At 34.7% G+C, this 19,849-nt stretch overlaps 1 protein-coding gene across 1 annotated transcript in view; it reads right to left on the reverse strand.

Annotated features, from left to right (window-relative positions):
- The window catches only part of LOC111619691, a 45,688-nt gene that overhangs the window by 14,685 nt on the left and 11,154 nt on the right, over positions 1 to 19,849 (reverse strand). The window contains exons 2-3 of the mRNA XM_023361461.1: positions 1,923 to 2,003; positions 483 to 1,820 (exon numbers count right to left, since the gene is read on the reverse strand). Coding sequence (XP_023217229.1) covers positions 483 to 1,820; positions 1,923 to 2,003 — 1,419 coding nt within the window. The remainder of the gene's footprint in view (positions 1 to 482; positions 1,821 to 1,922; positions 2,004 to 19,849) is intronic.

A 19,849-nucleotide genomic window follows, 5' to 3' on the forward strand; every position in this document is an offset into this window, starting at 1 on the left:
ATGCTTTTAAAAATAACTCGCTATGTTTTTGAAATATCAAAACTCCTTTAACAATCAGTTATTTAAGCGTTATTGATAAGAGCACCGAGTGGCATCGATATGCCATGTGGGATATTCAGATTTATGTCTCAGATGAGTACCAGAGTTTGATTCGGTTCCTACGCTGTATGGCGCAGATCCTTATCATGTGCTGGTGACTGCATAGAGAGCGTAATCAGGTACCCATTGCTCTACAAGCCTCCGTGGCATGAAAAATACCTATCTCCAGAGAAAAGAATGTTTTCAGAAAATAAATTAAATTTAAAGTAGAGCAGTCCTCGATGGTTAAATTATATTTAAAAAAAAAGACATATCGAGTGACCCCTTATACATAATTCAATAAACATTTAATTTCATTGTAAAAAATTTGTCAAATTTTTCTATACATTGAAAATAAAAAAAGCATAATTAATTTTTTTTGATAAAATGAAAAAGTATCTTACCGTCGGCCGGTTCTGTCGGAATAGACCATCGACGACCGTAACAACTATTAGAAGTACCACCTCTAAGACCGCCTCTAGTCTCCACTATATCACTAACATTTGTCAGTTGTCCGGTCCTTAGCACTACGGGGGCCGAACCACGCCTTCTCATTAAACCTCCGGAAGACAGACTATTGACAGAACCTTTCCAAATGACGGGAGAATCGAAATCGGGTCTTTCGGATTGCGATCTGTCGGCCGATAGACTTCTGCTGATGTGTGAGCACCATGAAGTGATATGCTGTTCGAACTGGCTGATATTTTTATTTTTATGGACAGAAAATTGCTGCGGAGATAGGTTGGCTTCGTTTCTGAGCATGTCACTTTCTGACTTCAAGCGAATGAGCTTCTTTGGTTTATCGACTGGAGATAAATATTTTTCGTTTACGAACGACGTCGATTCCGAAGCAGAATGTTGCATGACACTAATTTTTGTTTCTACGCAGTCTTTAATGCAGGAAAGAGCGCGAGGATCTAATGCACTTGAGGAAAATGATGATCTTTCTGATTGTCTCTCGGCAACGGCTATCGGAGAAACGTCGCCCGCGGATCCATTTCTAGACGAATCCGAGCTACAACAGCCATTTGTACAACTGGATTGCGAATCCGATTCTATCTCTTCCTCCGCAGGTGTAACTTCTGGCGCATCTTTTTCGGTCGCCTCTGGAGAAACTACATCTAGCGGTTCAACTTTAGAACCGATAATGGGCATCATGTAAGGAGGATAAGATATAGGTTGATGAACTAGTCTTCTTTCCACCTCGACAGCGATATCCATCTTCCTCAACAGAGACATACGAGTACTTCTAGACAGCGACATAATAGTCGCTTTTGGCTGAAGATGTTCCGCTGATAGAGTGCGCAACGATATATTTGGTGAACGATGCAATGGAAACGACGAAAACCCTTCGGTTTCCGGCATGACCGTTCGAGGATGAAGAACACGTGGAAAACTCTGTCTCCTGATTGTTGTCCTCGGTAACATTTTAGGAACACTAAGTGGCATACTCTGTCTCCTCCCCCAACTAGGATTCATACTATCCTCGTCCCCAGACAAAAAAGATTCGTCCGCGGACGGACCCAAATGTTCATTTACTTCGTCCAATTCTTCTTCGTCGGCAGTGCTACATCCTTCCGGCTCGATAATGGGTTTAATTTTTAATTTTTCTTCTCTATCGACAACGATTCGCCATTCATTGTGGTTGTAACAGAGATTATCGAGCAGTTGTTGCGACAAAGACGTCTTCAAAAATCGATGCCAAATTTCGAACAACGGCGTGACCACAAATTTGAAGAAATCTACAAATGAACCAGAAATGTTTATAAAACGGGTTAAAAGCACGCAATATTCCTTAGAATAATGTAAAAATAATATGTCTGGTGAATTTGGCGATTTCATACCTGCTTGTATTTTGGCAACAGTAGTTTTTGTGCGGTCACACAATGGAGTGACTGGAAGATTCAGCTGTCTCTCGTAATCACCTGTAAATACACAAAATAATTCAAAATTGTGGTTTGGATAAAAATATCTTGAAGTTTTAATTTCAAATATTTCCAAGAAGTAATTATAAAAAATGGTGGGGTTTCACAGATACGTAACTCCATCAGTTTTCTGTGACAAAATGTACTCGATTCATCACTTAGCTATCTATTTCATTTCGTATAGGATGGTCATTATTTCTCTTTGTGTCTGCTTGGAGGTGCTGCATTGGACATGCTACAAATGTAAACCATCTCCTTCAATGGCCACCCGTTCCCGAACCTAATTCCATGCGACTTCTTCCTTGGGGATGCACAAGACAATAGTTTACGCATCCCAATGCGTCGATCCCTTCAGGAGATGGATCCGGTGCGAGATGAATGTTGTGGAGAATCACATAGGACACACTCGAACGAGTCTGCCTACTGCTTGAATTTGTGCCGAGTGACCTAAGATGTGCATATACACAGATTATTAATGGAATAAGACAGCGCCGATCTGTCAAGGAAAAGTGCTTCCTGAAAAGGCTTTCCATGGGAAACTGGCCCCTATTTAAGTGTGTAAACGTCAAGAAAGTCAAATCCGGAAAACTCTACGTGGCTAGCCCTTTGGTCAGGCTCGAACTTACGACTTATCGAAGTGCCAGTGTTCAGTGGTTTTATTCACTCGGCCACTGGTGAGCACTCACAGAGGGACTGAGTGACGCACATCACGCTTGAATTTCCGATAGAGACGTGTCACGTTTAAGATATGGTTTGTGAAATCCCACCATTCTTTTATGAATACACTGTAAAATATGGTAAAAATATACAAAGTATTTTTTAATCGACTATTCATATTAATTAAAATGATATTCTAATAATCAACACACAAAACATTCAGGTTGTTCTATAATAGAAAGCAAATTAAGAACTGAAAAATGATATACAAACTTAAATTGGAGTAAATGAAATATGAAATATAAACATTTGCATAATTTTAGTTTTGTTATATTAAAAACAACTTACTTTTTATGACAACTATTTACAATAGGAAGTCGTCCATTAATTAAGTGCACGGTTTAATGGGATGAGGATCGCGAAGTTTCATTGTACACGAAGGGATGGGAGGAGGTCGAGCCATTATTTACGTGGACTTTTTTAGTGGCATACGAATTTTTTTCTTATAAACCAGTGGCTCTCAAACCTTTTTAGGATTTCTTGAGTGATGGTCTCTCTACAATTTTTTAGATTGCTCGCAGACCTTTTAAAATTAACTACATTAACATATAGGCTACTGTTACCAAAACATTTTTTGACATTTATTTATTCAAAAAATGGCAAATCGTAGTCATCAAATGCACATTCAATGGGATGGGTGCATCTGCTTTGCCCGAAGTGGCCCCCCGAAACCGATTCGAGGACTCCAGTTTGAGAACCACTGTTAAAAACCTATTTACTATTCAGTGACTAGTAGTCGCATGAATAAACTATCGGTTAAAAAAGTTCTGCAAATATTTTCTTAGTCGGAGGGTCCGTGAACTATCGTACTGTACAGTACACGTAATTAATGGGGAAGGGCGCATCCAACAGGGGAGGGTAAAAATGGCTCAAAAACTATACGCGACGTTCACAAATTTTTTTATACAAATGGTGTTACATATAACACAATTTAAATACCACACACAACGAATTTATAAAATGATAAAAATTTATGTAAATAATTAACCAAGATGTTCAACAACTTTTGATAATCGAGTGATGTAACAATTAGATGCGTAAGCGTGTGTTGGGAATTTTACAAATTATCTAAATTTCAATAAATTAATTTCTTAAAGTTCTCGACAGATGGCAGCATGTCCGCAATATGATTAAATGAGTGTAATTGTAGCGCATTAATTTTTGACACTTAATTCTGAGTTATTAAATTGTTACCAATTATCTAATAATTGAAATATATTTCCCCCGAATCCTTCCTCCCAAAATATTTAACATATACTCTGAACAATTTCGAAACTCCCCATCAAAAACACTATAAAGTGGATATAATTCTACAATATTAAGTGATAAACATCACACGAATCTTTTAATTAAATTATGCTACGAATAAGCTACACTGTCATATCACACTAAATTTAATAATTACAAAAACTGATTTACTTAACTAGTTAATTAACTTGGATGCAGCATGATTTGCACACTAGACAGATTGTTAATTATGACACACCGTTATTCTTGTCTTCCATTTCAAACTGTATGCAATTTAGATTACTTTACGATCATACGAATTGCTAGCATTGCATTGGAGTTATTTACTTTGAAACCTGCATCATACTGATTTTCCACATGTTATTATGATGCTTTTTGTCATAAACAGTATATAAGTTTGGTACACTGTTAGCTTTTATGTCAAAGAATAATCACACCAATCAATTGGAATGACAAAAATAAAAGAACAACTTGATTTTGAGGAATTTGAATTCCAGTAAAAGAACCATTAGTAACTTGTATAGTAATATGATAATCTAAATTACATATATGCCTGGGAAACAGATCAGAACAGTGAAAGTAGACTTTTATATGTACTTGCATAATATGTTGGAATATTTTGAATATTGCTCTATGTAAATTTTTTCAGGTGTCCTAAATTAATTAAATTTCTACTTATTTAATTTATATAAAATAGCAGCACTGATCATCTACTTCTACATTATAATAATTTAAATTAAAACTCAGAATTATTACAGAAATTTAAACAATATTTGCCTTATACAAATATATAAATACTTTAGTGGTTTTGAGTGGAGTAGGAAAATTAAACGTGTGAAATCTGTGGTGCAGACGGTTGTTATACTTTAAATTCTTTGGAGCTTCTTAGAACTGGTGCAAGTTTTACTATTTTGTTTACAGAATGAGTCATGTAACTGCAAATAGCTTAAATAATTTCATAACTTGTCGGAATATGAATTTTTTATCGTCGTATTTAATCATATTACTTGCTACCAAATTTTAACATAAACAAAATTTCACTGTCAAATAAGTTATTAATCTATTACAATAAATTATAAAATATAAGTTAAACAGCAATATTGAAATCTATCCTATTTCCAAAAAACGAGGGAAAAAGTTGTTGCATTTCTTATAACAGAAATGCAGCAACTTCACTATAATACTGAATGTGACAAGTGAGCATCTAAAAAAAAAGATATTTTTAGACATTGCATATGTATAGAAAATGACAAATACTTTTAGTTATAGAATAAGAAATAAAATGAAGATAACAGATTCTTATTTACTCAATACAATACTGATTTTTGTACTGAATAAACAAAAACCAAAAAAAGTTTATTCCAAAAATATTTTAATTAAAATATATAATTATCTAGGTGGCAAACATTTAGTTCAGGAATCCCCAATCTTTTTGACTGTTGACCTCTCTTTTTTCTAATACTGTTAATAATAATAAATAAATTTTGTTAGCAGTATTAATGGACACATTATTTTCATAGAAAACATCTACTTACAAAGTCCAAATTTATAATACCCTGAACAATACATAATTCTTTCAATTTTTGCCAATTCAAGAATTATCAAAACAAAAAAATGGAAAATGCATGTCGTGTGAATAGACTATGAACTTTTTAAAATTCTTTTAGATTTTCCATTAACTAATTTACAACATAAATTTGTTTTTGCAAATCCTCCAATTCATTACAAAAGGGTCTTGATTATTCAATACCTGATTACTTTATATTCTGTTTCATCCGACATAACCATACGATGTGCTATTTACTTGTTGTACCATAGTATATACATATTTATGAATATTATTTTGTCTACTGTTTTTGCTGTTTTGTCTATCAGTGCATCATATATCACCAAGGACAAAATTGTTGGTTTATCTGTGCTAGTAATTTAAGTTTGTATTGTATATTATAATATATTGTAACTGTGTTTATTTTTCTAGCTGCAATCTCTTAATGAAACTTTATTACTTGAGGAATGTGGCAAATGGACAGAAAGTGATTCTTTCAATTAAATAATTATTAATTTTATTTTATAACTAACTGCAAGGACCCGCTTCGCTGGGTTTTTATTTGTGAGCAAAAAGTAACGATAGTGAAGATTAAGATAATTACATTATAGCCAATCTTACCTGTTTTCACAGAATGCAAGAATTAGGTCCCCCATTTCCAGACTAATTAGAGAATTTTTACGTCCAGTCAAACGAACTATTGATCAATTTTCTGGAACGTTTACAATCGTTCTATAATCGAACCAATTCGAATTTAAATTCGAAAATTTTTAAAATCGAAATAGAAAATCTTCCACTTTCAACCACTTTCAAGCCCATATCTCCCTCACCCTTATAGCTATCGAGACGCAACCACCATAGTGAACGAATGGAGACTTGGGGCTACTACCACATACAAACACCATTCATGTGCAATGTGTAGTTTTGGCTGAAAAGTGAAATATAGGGGGACACACGTCCATTTATATATAGATTATATTTTCTTCCCATTAAATTGCAAATTTATTTATTTTTATTAGTCTAATCATTTATGTGCCAACACGTTGGCACATAAATGATTAGTACCAACAACATGTTAGGTAAAGATTATATATGAGAGTAATAAATTATTTACATGAGACAGAAATATAAATATTGGAGGATTTGGAAAATCATTTATTGTGGATTGAAATATTCTCCACATGGACCTTATAACTCTGGTTTTCAGTGTGACTTGCTATTGATTGCATTGTGGGAGGCTGCCTGCTGATGATGCTGATGATTGATCAAGGGCATTTTTTATCTATATCTCCACTGAAATGAAAGCAAGTTTAGGATGTTTTGAAGCTAATAGCTAATTTCCTATCTTCTTGTTGCATCTTGAATACTTTATTATTTCTTGAAAGCACTCTAAAGGGGCAAACTTAAAATAACTAATTATTTCTTGGAAGCATCCTGCCTCATGAAAACATAATAGTATGTATGTAGTTCATCATATACAAAAAACTTGTTGAGTTTGTAATTTAGTTGATACTGGTCATAACTTGTTCATAGCATTATGTAGAATGCCAACAAAGGTGGCTGGATCAGCAATGCAATTTGAAGATGCTAAATAATCACATGGAAGATATAGAGGCAATCTGTAGACTAAGTTTACCACTGAGCCCAGCATACAAACTGAGCTAAGGGTAGCATACAAAGAATTTTTGAACTTCTTTGTGTACACTTATCTCAGCATAACCAATAGTAAGGTCTCCATACATTTATCAGTTGAAAGACAATGAAGATCTACTTTTAAATTTCGATGGAACATCTCTACTGAGCTTTTAACTGATGGATGATACAGTGCTATGGATATATGGGAACCATATTCATAGCACCATATCATCCATCAGTGATGAAAGTGATTGAAAAGATTGAATTCAAATTGTTGCCCTTGTCTGTGGTAATTTATAATGGAAATCTGAAATGACATATCCAACTAGAGAAAAAGGCTTTAATGATGGTCTGCAGAAATAACAAACTATATATCCTGTCCTATCCATTTAGTCGTGTCCAACTCTCAGTCACTCTATGGATCAAAGCTCTCCATGCCTCTCTATGGATCAAAGCTCTCCATGCCTCTCTATCCTGCACAGCCTCCTTCAATTCTGTTATATATAATTCAGTGTCACTTCTGATTGTGTTGAGTCACAGAGTCCTTGGTTGGCCTCGTGCTCTTTTCCCACTAACCATCCCCAGCATGACTGCCTTCTCAAGGGAGCTGGTTCTCATTATATGACCAAAGAAGGACAATTTCTGTTTGGTTATCTGGGCTTCCAGTGGAATTTTTGGTTGGACTCTGTCTAAGACAGTTTTGTTAGTGATCCGTGCTGTCCATGGAATGCCCAAAAGCTGTCTCCAATACAACAGTTAGAAAGCATCTATCTTCCTTCTGTCTGCTTCCTTTAGATTCCAAGTTTCACATCCATATACATGACCATAGGAAAAATAATCATGCTAACTAATCTGCATTTAATTTGGAGGCAATGTCTTTGTTCTTCCAAAAGCTCTTCATGCTGATCATCAAGGTTCATCCAAGGGCTTTGCGTCTTCTGATTTCAGGACTGCAATTGTCATTACAGTTCATTTTGGACCTGAGGAATATGAAATATTCTACTACCTCAATTTCTTCATCATTGATCACTATTTTGACTTTGGTATTCTGTGCAGTAGTCATTATTTTGGTCTTCTTGAAGTTAAGAAGCAGCCCCACCTTTGCACTTTTGTGCTCGACTCTCAGAAGCAGCTGCTCTAGAACTTCCTGACTTTCCACAAGCAGCATGGTATCATCCACATATCGGAGATTATTGATGTTCCTGCCTCCAATTTTCACTCCAATGTTAGACTCATTCAAATCTGCTTTCCTCATTGCCACCTCTGCATACAGATTGAATGGTGGTTACCCCTTCTGATCTTGAACCAGTCTGTATCACCATATGGCATTCTTACAGTGGCTTCTTGTCCAGTATATAACAATCATGCAGTGAGCTGGGTGAGATGCAGTGAGATTCCCATTTCCTTGAGACACTTCCACAACTTGTCATGATCAATACAATCGAAAGTCTTTGAGTAATCTATGAAGCACATGTATAGATCTTTTTGGTATTCCCTCTCTGTTTCCATTATCCAACGAAGATTAGTGATATTATCATGTGTACCTCTTCCTTTTCAGAAATCTGCCTGTACATCTGGCATCTCTCTGTCTATGGTTGAGTACATACACTGTTGAATGATCTTCAGTAGAATTTTACTAGCATGTGAAATCAGAGCAATGATGCAATAGTCGGAGTAATCTTTAGTATCGCCCTTCTTTGGTATGGGGATAAAAATAGATTTTTTCTAATCCTTTGGCCATTGGCTATTCTTCCAAACACTTCAGCACAGTGCTGTCAAAACTTTTAATGGTAAAGGTTTCAGTAACACTGCTGGTATTTCATCAACTCCTGGGGCCTTGTGGCTAGCCAGCTGTTTGAATGCCCATGTCACCACTTCTTCTAAGATGTCAGGCTCCAGCTCTGTCAGTTCTTCCTCTTCAATACCTTGGGTATCAACTTCCATTTCACTGGTGTAAAGTTGTTCTGTGTATTCCTTCCATCTTTCTTTGATTGCATGTTGATCATGTAATTCATGACCATCTTGGCCACTGACCACTACCTTACGTGCGATAAATGGTGTTTGGGCTTTCTTCACATCAACGAGCATTATCTAATTGTCCTCAGCTGCTGCTTCCATTTTCTTGCACTGTTCTTCCCAGAATTTTCCTTTATCTTTCCTGGCTTCTTTTTGAAACTTTGCATTTAATCTTCACATTTCCTCTCAGTTATCAATGATTTTTGCCTTTCTTTGTTGTTCTGATACTACTATCATAGTTTATGACATCCATTTTGCCGATTTTGCCATCCTCTTGTATGGAATGAGTTGATGCACTACTTCATTGATATGTACTTTATATCTTTCCATAGTTCTTCTGGTTCTCTTTCTACGAAATTGAGCAAGTCAAATTTATTCTTTATTTCTATATCAAAAGCAGCAGGGATCATTTCAACGTCAAATTTTGGCATCACTGATGGTCGCTTGACATTACAAAATCTTAGTTTACATTGGCAATGAGCAGTTCATGATCTGTTCTGCAACTGACACCAGGATATGTTTTCACAGCCAAAATGGAATTCTTCCACTTTTGCTGGCTCAGGAAGTAGTCAATCTGGTTACGATATTCTCCATTGGGAGAAGTCCATGTATACAATCGCTGCCTTGGCTGTTCAAACTTCATATTCATAATGGTCATCTGCTGTTCTTGGCAGAACTGATCATGAATGAAATGAGTCATTCACCTGACTCATTTCATTCTCCAAGACCAATTTTCCCACAATGCATGATTCTTTCATTTCATCTGCTTTCATGTTAAAATCCCCGATGACAGACAACGTCTTTTCTTGGAGGTCATTGTAGAAAGCCTCAGATACTTTTTCTGAATCAGCAGTGGCCACATAAACCTGCAGGACCGTAAAATTGCAGGGTTTCCCTTTGATACGGATGCTATGATTCTGTCGTCAATTGTTTGGAAGCTTGTGCAAAATGAAACCTACTTCTCTTCGCTGGATGGTATCATTTCCATAGTAATTGATGATGTAATCATTGGAATTAAAGGATCTGCTTCCAGTCCAGTGAACTTCACTGATGCCTAGAAGATCTATCTTCAACTGATTCATTTCATTTTTGATGATTTTCAACTTTCCTACGTGTAACCCATTCATGTTCCAAGTTCCAATTTTAAATACTTTAATAATTTTAAATATTTTAAATACAGCACAGAGTTCTCTTTTCACTATGAGATACATCAGCAGTCAGGTGTCCATTAGGATTTAGCTTGATCGCATCATCAATGCTCCTGCTACTAATAACAACTCATTGCTCTTCCCCAGTTGCTTGATTGGTACCTTCTGGCCCAAGGGTTTTGATACCATATTTGAAACTGTATTTGTAAATTGATCCATAGGGTATTTCGGCAAAATACTGGAGTAGGTTGCCAGGTCTTTCTCCAGGTCTCTAAATAATTTGCTACTTATATTAAAATGGTTTCAAATTCAAACCTTCTGAAATAGCAACCAAAAGAATACAATGTGAATCTATGCAAGTCAATAGATACTGGAATCCTTCAGATGGAGTTAGAGGATCTGCTATGTGTATATTCACATGCTCAAATTGAGGCAAATATTCTTGGGAGATTGGCAGTTTGACAATGTACTTCAGACTACTGACAATTTACACCTCACCATATCCATATGAAAACATCTGCTTTAACTGATAGCTGGATGAAGCATTATCTGACCATCTTCATGGATGCATGAATGCCTGGATGTGGCTGCTGAGTGAACTGAATTGATCATCAGGCAATGAAACTGCTTTGGTATAAATGAACATACTTAGATGGATTTCATTTCATCTCATAATAATGAACTCTTTTCTAGCTGCCTTTTCCTTGTTGAGTAGCAGTTGATATGGCTTAGCTGCTACCAATGACCTATGAATATGATGACTCTGTATACAATGAAAAATATTGCATTTTGGCTTCTCAGGGGTGGAACATCAGTAAAAAATTCAGGATATGTTGCTAAAAGTTGGTGAAACAGAGTGTTATCTTTAATCAAGGTAAAGGTAATTATTGGGCATACAGTATGGCAAACATTCCCTTTGATACAAATTTAGTGAGGGTGTCAAATACACTTATTCCATATGTCCATCAAGAATCCAACTCTTAAGAAAATCTGCTCCAATAATTGATTGATACACAGATGCAACAACAAAGGACCAGTAATATGAATGATGCAAGTCCAAATCCAAAGTCAAATTATATTGTCTGAAGATGTGTATGATTGATCCATTTGAACCACAAAGATATCTGTACCAGTATCAACTATCAGAGATTTATATAATTTCAATGTTCTTACTACACACAATAATTAATTAAAAAATCCAGGAATGAATTGTGCAACTTTCCTGGCTGTTATGAGATTTTATTTCAAAAATATCATAATCATTATTTATTTATTAATATTCTAATAAATAATACAATCTGGTTTATGATAAATACTACTTAGTATGCTGTTATTATGAAATAAAATATTGAGATCTAAAAAATGAACTCCTGAATTATTCAACTTGTATAGTTTAAAGGCTAGTCTATACAGTTCATTGTTCATATGGTGCAAAAACATCTCTCTTATAAGTAATGATCTTTGATGAGAATAAGGATAGGATTCTTTGTTTCAAATGGCATATTATCATTTCATATAGATCACTGAAAGGGGGTTGCCCATTGGCACATCTTGTTTTCATAAGTACCTGTGTAATTAAATTGAAAAAAGGAGGAGTAATACATCTTATCAACCAGTTCTAAGATTTGTTGGTGGTGTGCAGGTTCCTCTATGCTTTGTAACAATAGATCACTGAAGATGCAAATGCATGGATGGAGTTTCATTGACTGATATAATGAAGTGAAATTAAACACCTATCCACCTTTCTCTCAGTAATTGCAATTAATTATAATAATACACCTGAATTTTTGCCAAGCATAAAATTATTTTATTTCAAACGTTTTCAACCTATTTATTATAGGTTGAAAACGTTTGAAATTAAACACCATTATATGAGCTTCATTGATCAATTGGAATTGCTGTAAGCAATGTAAGAACTCAGTTGATTATACGTAAAGGACCATTAATTCTACTAAGTATTCAGAGGAGAGGGTGTATACCATGTTTTTTAAAATGCATATGGGAGATCTTGCTTTGTCGAGTATTGTCTGAGGGAAGGGATTAGCTTATGAGTTATAAGACATCTCTGAACTTTTTGCCTTTTCCAAAACTCACTCATGCCATGCATGAGTCTTATTCCTCTGTTAGTAATTCCTTTGCATCATTTTAATGATTTTATTCAAAATAGTAAACATTCAAGAGGTCATTTCGCTTATTCTTGCTAGTCTATTATAATAGTCATAAGTATGTGGATGGAAATTCAAGAAAAAGTTGTGTGGAACTCTTTCAAGAAATGCTGCATTTCTCATGCTTCAAATTGCACTGATAATGATTATATGTGGTAAGATATAAGTATGAGGACCTGAGCTAGTGTAAATGCAATGATTTCAATCTTATATTTATTTTTTGGTCAAAAAAAGATGGGGAGAAGTATTCCATGTCAGATTCAGTCAAGGAAATTCATAAAATTTTTCCATGGATAGCACTTCCTCTGTGAGTGACACAGCTTCCAAAAAAACTACTCATTGGGGAAATGAAAAAAAATCATTGCAAATTGGAGCAACTTTACCAAAAGGAACCATTAAGGGAAGGACATTCTTTGGCCCAGACTTCAAGATGGACAGACGTCAAATGTGGTGCTCCAGATTACGAAAGACAATGACTGGAGAATTCAAGAGAGTTTGAGAAGAGAATTGGATATTTATCGTAGTTACAACAAAAAAAGTGTAGTAACTAGGTGCAAGGGAGAAACCTAGCCAAGACAATGACAACAGACTTGTCAGAAAAAGATTCAACATGATATCCCACCCAAAATTGTTAAGTCCAGCAAAACTCAGGTATTTCACTCCTTACTGTATTCTATTTTTCTAGATTTTCTATTCCCTATCATTTTCTTTCTTTCCCTAGTTTTAAGTTAGCACTTAGGTATTAGTCATAGTTTTCAGTCACCATTTATACTTGTTGCAAATGGTACGTTTTGTAATTGTCTGCCAAAATATTGTTTGATGCCATATTGTAATAAATTACTGCGAAGTTGGAATCCAAAAGAACTGTTCATATACGCAAAATAAAATACTTTGTTTGATTATACTGTTGCTTAGTTACTGATATGTCTTTCCTTTGTCGATCCACGTACATTTTGCGTGGACATCACAATAACATCATGGATGCCATAGGCAATATCAACTTTGCTTGGCAAGAATTAACTGATAAATGCATGAATGAAGTGTGGAAGAAGTTATGGCCAAAGGTATCCAAGAATTCTCAACAAGAAGAGCATATTGCTTCATCATTAGGTTGACCAAATTGTTAACCTAATTGATACAACAAGACTAGGAAATGTAGATGAGCAGGATATTAAGAAATTACTGCAGGTTTCTGGTGAGAGCCTTACAAACAATGACCTTCAAGAACTGGCAAAACAAGGAATTCATGTAGAACTGGAAAATAGTGATTCTGAAAATGAGATTTCCTTATTAAAAGTTTGGTAATGATAACTGAAATCATTGATCAAATTATAGTGAATGATCCAGATTTTGAAAGGAGTGCAAAAGCAAGATGAGGCATTTTGGATCCAATCTCCTGCTACCACCAACATTTGCTTAAGGAAAGGAAAGGAAAAAGACAAATGAAACCACGGACTTTATCACAAAAAACAGAATTTCAGAAGAACCAAGACATGACCTTCACAAAAAATGAATTTTACATTTCTGTGTGCATATGTTTATGTGTTATTTAAATTATATTATTATACAAATTAATTAATTAATATAAAAATAATTTAAAATGAATGTAAAATCTGTTTATTTTTGGTTGTGTTTTCCCCTTTCCCTACTTACTCTGTGTTAAAATTACCTCATTTAATGCTGTATCATTTAGTGCTTTGTTCTCTAGGAACATATCCCCCACATTAAGCAGGGTCTTACTGTATTTCATATATGCTAGAACAAACAGATGCAACAATGAATGACGTTTACTCACTGTACCTGTTTAATATTTGATTTATTACATTATATAACAAATTTGTTTATTTTCTTCTATGTAACAGCTATTTAAAAGTAACAAAATTTTATCTACTCTAAGTTATTCATGTGCATTTATACATGATGTATATTATTTATAAAAACAATAAAATGTTTTACTATTTCAACTTTTAATTACAGCTGTCCCTTGATAGTCCGACATTTTGTAATCCGAAGCACTTCCCATCAAGGTACCCGTCCCTGTTACGTGTCTGCTTGCACAAAAGCATATCATGACATGAATCTCCCCACCCAATTCTTACACGATGACACACATTTCGTGTGTTTTCCGTGAGCAGTTCTGTTCGAACAGTTGGAGTAGGGAATATTGTAGGCTATTGCTAGCAAAACAATGCCAAATATGTAATCACTTTCAGTAATCTGGACACTTTTGGTAATCCGACACCCCTTTGGTCCCATACCTATCAGATTATCAAGGGACCGCTGTATTGTAATTTTGTGTGGATAATCCATGTGTTATCTGTGTACAAAGCAGTTCAGAAGCAAGTATGTTTATGGAATTGAGTAATATAATTACAATGATTTTAAATTGCTATTACCAACTCATTATCTTCCAAATTTTGCTACTAGGTGCACTGCTGTCACTTGCATTAGGTCTTGCATAGTCGCTTTACTATACCGTTACCTCACTTGCATAGCTGTAGCTCTCTCCGTTCGCAAGAATTTTCCAGTTAAAGAGACTTTCCTATGCATCCTGTATAATATATATACACTGCCTCAAGTTTTCTCTCATTTGTTTACTTTTAATTCAATCCATACTTTAATTGATATTAGACACTCCTATTTGAATTTTTACCTTAAAACCTTTCAGTAATTATCTCCTATCTATATAACCAAAACGTACTGGAGGTAGTTTAAGTTGAAAAATAAATTACACCGATATAAATCCAGCAAAATTTAATGAAATAAAAACGTTTTCAATCGTTTTTCAACGATCATCTTCAGTTACCAAAAATAGAACAGTAAATATAGAACATNTTGTTATACTTTAAATTCTTTGGAGCTTCTTAGAACTGGTGCAAGTTTTACTATTTTGTTTACAGAATGAGTCATGTAACTGCAAATAGCTTAAATAATTTCATAACTTGTCGGAATATGAATTTTTTATCGTCGTATTTAATCATATTACTTGCTACCAAATTTTAACATAAACAAAATTTCACTGTCAAATAAGTTATTAATCTATTACAATAAATTATAAAATATAAGTTAAACAGCAATATTGAAATCTATCGATAATATTTAATTTTACAGTATGTTCTATTTCCAAAAAACGAGGGAAAAAGTTGTTGCATTTCTTATAACAGAAATGCAGCAACTTCACTATAATACTGAATGTGACAAGTGAGCATCTAAAAAAAAAGATATTTTTAGACATTGCATATGTATAGAAAATGACAAATACTTTTAGTTATAGAATAAGAAATAAAATGAAGATAACAGATTCTTATTTACTCAATACAATACTGATTTTTGTACTGAATAAACAAAAACCAAAAAAAGTTTATTCCAAAAATATTTTAATTAAAATATATAATTATCTAGGTGGCAAACATTTAGTTCAGGAATCCCCAATCTTTTTGACTGTTGACCTCTCTTTTTTCTAATACTGTTAATAATAATAAATAAATTTTGTTAGCAGTATTAATGGACACATTATTTTCATAGAAAACATCTACTTACAAAGTCCAAATTTATAATACCCTGAACAATACATAATTCTTTCAATTTTTGCCAATTCAAGAATTATCAAAACAAAAAAATGGAAAATGCATGTCGTGTGAATAGACTATGAACTTTTTAAAATTCTTTTAGATTTTCCATTAACTAATTTACAACATAAATTTGTTTTTGCAAATCCTCCAATTCATTACAAAAGGGTCTTGATTATTCAATACCTGATTACTTTATATTCTGTTTCATCCGACATAACCATACGATGTGCTATTTACTTGTTGTACCATAGTATATACATATTTATGAATATTATTTTGTCTACTGTTTTTGCTGTTTTGTCTATCAGTGCATCATATATCACCAAGGACAAAATTGTTGGTTTACCTGTGCTAGTAATTTAAGTTTGTATTGTATATTATAATATATTGTAACTGTGTTTATTTTTCTAGCTGCAATCTCTTAATGAAACTTTATTACTTGAGGAATGTGGCAAATGGACAGAAAGTGATTCTTTCAATTAAATAATTATTAATTTTATTTTATAACTAACTGCAAGGACCCGCTTCGCTGGGTTTTTATTTGTGAGCAAAAAGTAACGATAGTGAAGATTAAGATAATTACATTATAGCCAATCTTACCTGTTTTCACAGAATGCAAGAATTAGGTCCCCCATTTCCAGACTAATTAGAGAATTTTTACGTCCAGTCAAACGAACTATTGATCAATTTTCTGGAACGTTTACAATCGTTCTATAATCGAACCAATTCGAATTTAAATTCGAAAATTTTTAAAATCGAAATAGAAAATCTTCCACTTTCAACCACTTTCAAGCCCATATCTCCCTCACCCTTATAGCTATCGAGACGCAACCACCATAGTGAACGAATGGAGACTTGGGGCTACTACCACATACAAACACCATTCATGTGCAATGTGTAGTTTTGGCTGAAAAGTGAAATATAGGGGGACACACGTCCATTTATATATATATATATATATATATAGATTATATTTTCTTCCCATTAAATTGCAAATTTATTTATTTTTATTAGTCTAATCATTTATGTGCCAACACGTTGGCACATAAATGATTAGTACCAACAACATGTTAGGTAAAGATTATATATGAGAGTAATAAATTATTTACATGAGACAGAAATATAAATATTGGAGGATTTGGAAAATCATTTATTGTGGATTGAAATATTCTCCACATGGACCTTATAACTCTGGTTTTCAGTGTGACTTGCTATTGATTGCATTGTGGGAGGCTGCCTGCTGATGATGCTGATGATTGATCAAGGGCATTTTTTATCTATATCTCCACTGAAATGAAAGCAAGTTTAGGATGTTTTGAAGCTAATAGCTAATTTCCTATCTTCTTGTTGCATCTTGAATACTTTATTATTTCTTGAAAGCACTCTAAAGGGGCAAACTTAAAATAACTAATTATTTCTTGGAAGCATCCTGCCTCATGAAAACATAATAGTATGTATGTAGTTCATCATATACAAAAAACTTGTTGAGTTTGTAATTTAGTTGATACTGGTCATAACTTGTTCATAGCATTATGTAGAATGCCAACAAAGGTGGCTGGATCAGCAATGCAATTTGAAGATGCTAAATAATCACATGGAAGATATAGAGGCAATCTGTAGACTAAGTTTACCACTGAGCCCAGCATACAAACTGAGCTAAGGGTAGCATACAAAGAATTTTTGAACTTCTTTGTGTACACTTATCTCAGCATAACCAATAGTAAGGTCTCCATACATTTATCAGTTGAAAGACAATGAAGATCTACTTTTAAATTTCGATGGAACATCTCTACTGAGCTTTTAACTGATGGATGATACAGTGCTATGGATATATGGGAACCATATTCATAGCACCATATCATCCATCAGTGATGAAAGTGATTGAAAAGATTGAATTCAAATTGTTGCCCTTGTCTGTGGTAATTTATAATGGAAATCTGAAATGACATATCCAACTAGAGAAAAAGGCTTTAATGATGGTCTGCAGAAATAACAAACTATATATCCTGTCCTATCCATTTAGTCGTGTCCAACTCTCAGTCACTCTATGGATCAAAGCTCTCCATGCCTCTCTATGGATCAAAGCTCTCCATGCCTCTCTATCCTGCACAGCCTCCTTCAATTCTGTTATATATAATTCAGTGTCACTTCTGATTGTGTTGAGTCACAGAGTCCTTGGTTGGCCTCGTGCTCTTTTCCCACTAACCATCCCCAGCATGACTGCCTTCTCAAGGGAGCTGGTTCTCATTATATGACCAAAGAAGGACAATTTCTGTTTGGTTATCTGGGCTTCCAGTGGAATTTTTGGTTGGACTCTGTCTAAGACAGTTTTGTTAGTGATCCATGCTGTCCATGGAATGCCCAAAAGCTGTCTCCAATACAACAGTTAGAAAGCATCTATCTTCCTTCTGTCTGCTTCCTTTAGATTCCAAGTTTCACATCCATATACATGACCATAGGAAAAATAATCATGCTAACTAATCTGCATTTAATTTGGAGGCAATGTCTTTGTTCTTCCAAAAGCTCTTCATGCTGATCATCAAGGTTCATCCAAGGGCTTTGCGTCTTCTGATTTCAGGACTGCAATTGTCATTACAGTTCATTTTGGACCTGAGGAATATGAAATATTCTACTACCTCAATTTCTTCATCATTGATCACTATTTTGACTTTGGTATTCTGTGCAGTAGTCATTATTTTGGTCTTCTTGAAGTTAAGAAGCAGCCCCACCTTTGCACTTTTGTGCTCGACTCTCAGAAGCAGCTGCTCTAGAACTTCCTGACTTTCCACAAGCAGCATGGTATCATCCACATATCGGAGATTATTGATGTTCCTGCCTCCAATTTTCACTCCAATGTTAGACTCATTCAAATCTGCTTTCCTCATTGCCACCTCTGCATACAGATTGAATGGTGGTTACCCCTTCTGATCTTGAACCAGTCTGTATCACCATATGGCATTCTTACAGTGGCTTCTTGTCCAGTATATAACAATCATGCAGTGAGCTGGGTGAGATGCAGTGAGATTCCCATTTCCTTGAGACACTTCCACAACTTGTCATGATCAATACAATCGAAAGTCTTTGAGTAATCTATGAAGCACATGTATAGATCTTTTTGGTATTCCCTCTCTGTTTCCATTATCCAACGAAGATTAGTGATATTATCATGTGTACCTCTTCCTTTTCAGAAATCTGCCTGTACATCTGGCATCTCTCTGTCTATGGTTGAGTACATACACTGTTGAATGATCTTCAGTAGAATTTTACTAGCATGTGAAATCAGAGCAATGATGCAATAGTCGGAGTAATCTTTAGTATCGCCCTTCTTTGGTATGGGGATAAAAATAGATTTTTTCTAATCCTTTGGCCATTGGCTATTCTTCCAAACACTTCAGCACAGTGCTGTCAAAACTTTTAATGGTAAAGGTTTCAGTAACACTGCTGGTATTTCATCAACTCCTGGGGCCTTGTGGCTAGCCAGCTGTTTGAATGCCCATGTCACCACTTCTTCTAAGATGTCAGGCTCCAGCTCTGTCAGTTCTTCCTCTTCAATACCTTGGGTATCAACTTCCATTTCACTGGTGTAAAGTTGTTCTGTGTATTCCTTCCATCTTTCTTTGATTGCATGTTGATCATGTAATTCATGACCATCTTGGCCACTGACCACTACCTTACGTGCGATAAATGGTGTTTGGGCTTTCTTCACATCAACGAGCATTATCTAATTGTCCTCAGCTGCTGCTTCCATTTTCTTGCACTGTTCTTCCCAGAATTTTCCTTTATCTTTCCTGGCTTCTTT

This window comes from Centruroides sculpturatus, unplaced genomic scaffold (genome assembly GCF_000671375.1).
Source record: "Centruroides sculpturatus isolate CEXI.00-Female unplaced genomic scaffold, Cexi_2.0 scaffold165, whole genome shotgun sequence".
Taxonomy (NCBI): Eukaryota; Metazoa; Arthropoda; class Arachnida; order Scorpiones; family Buthidae; genus Centruroides; species Centruroides sculpturatus.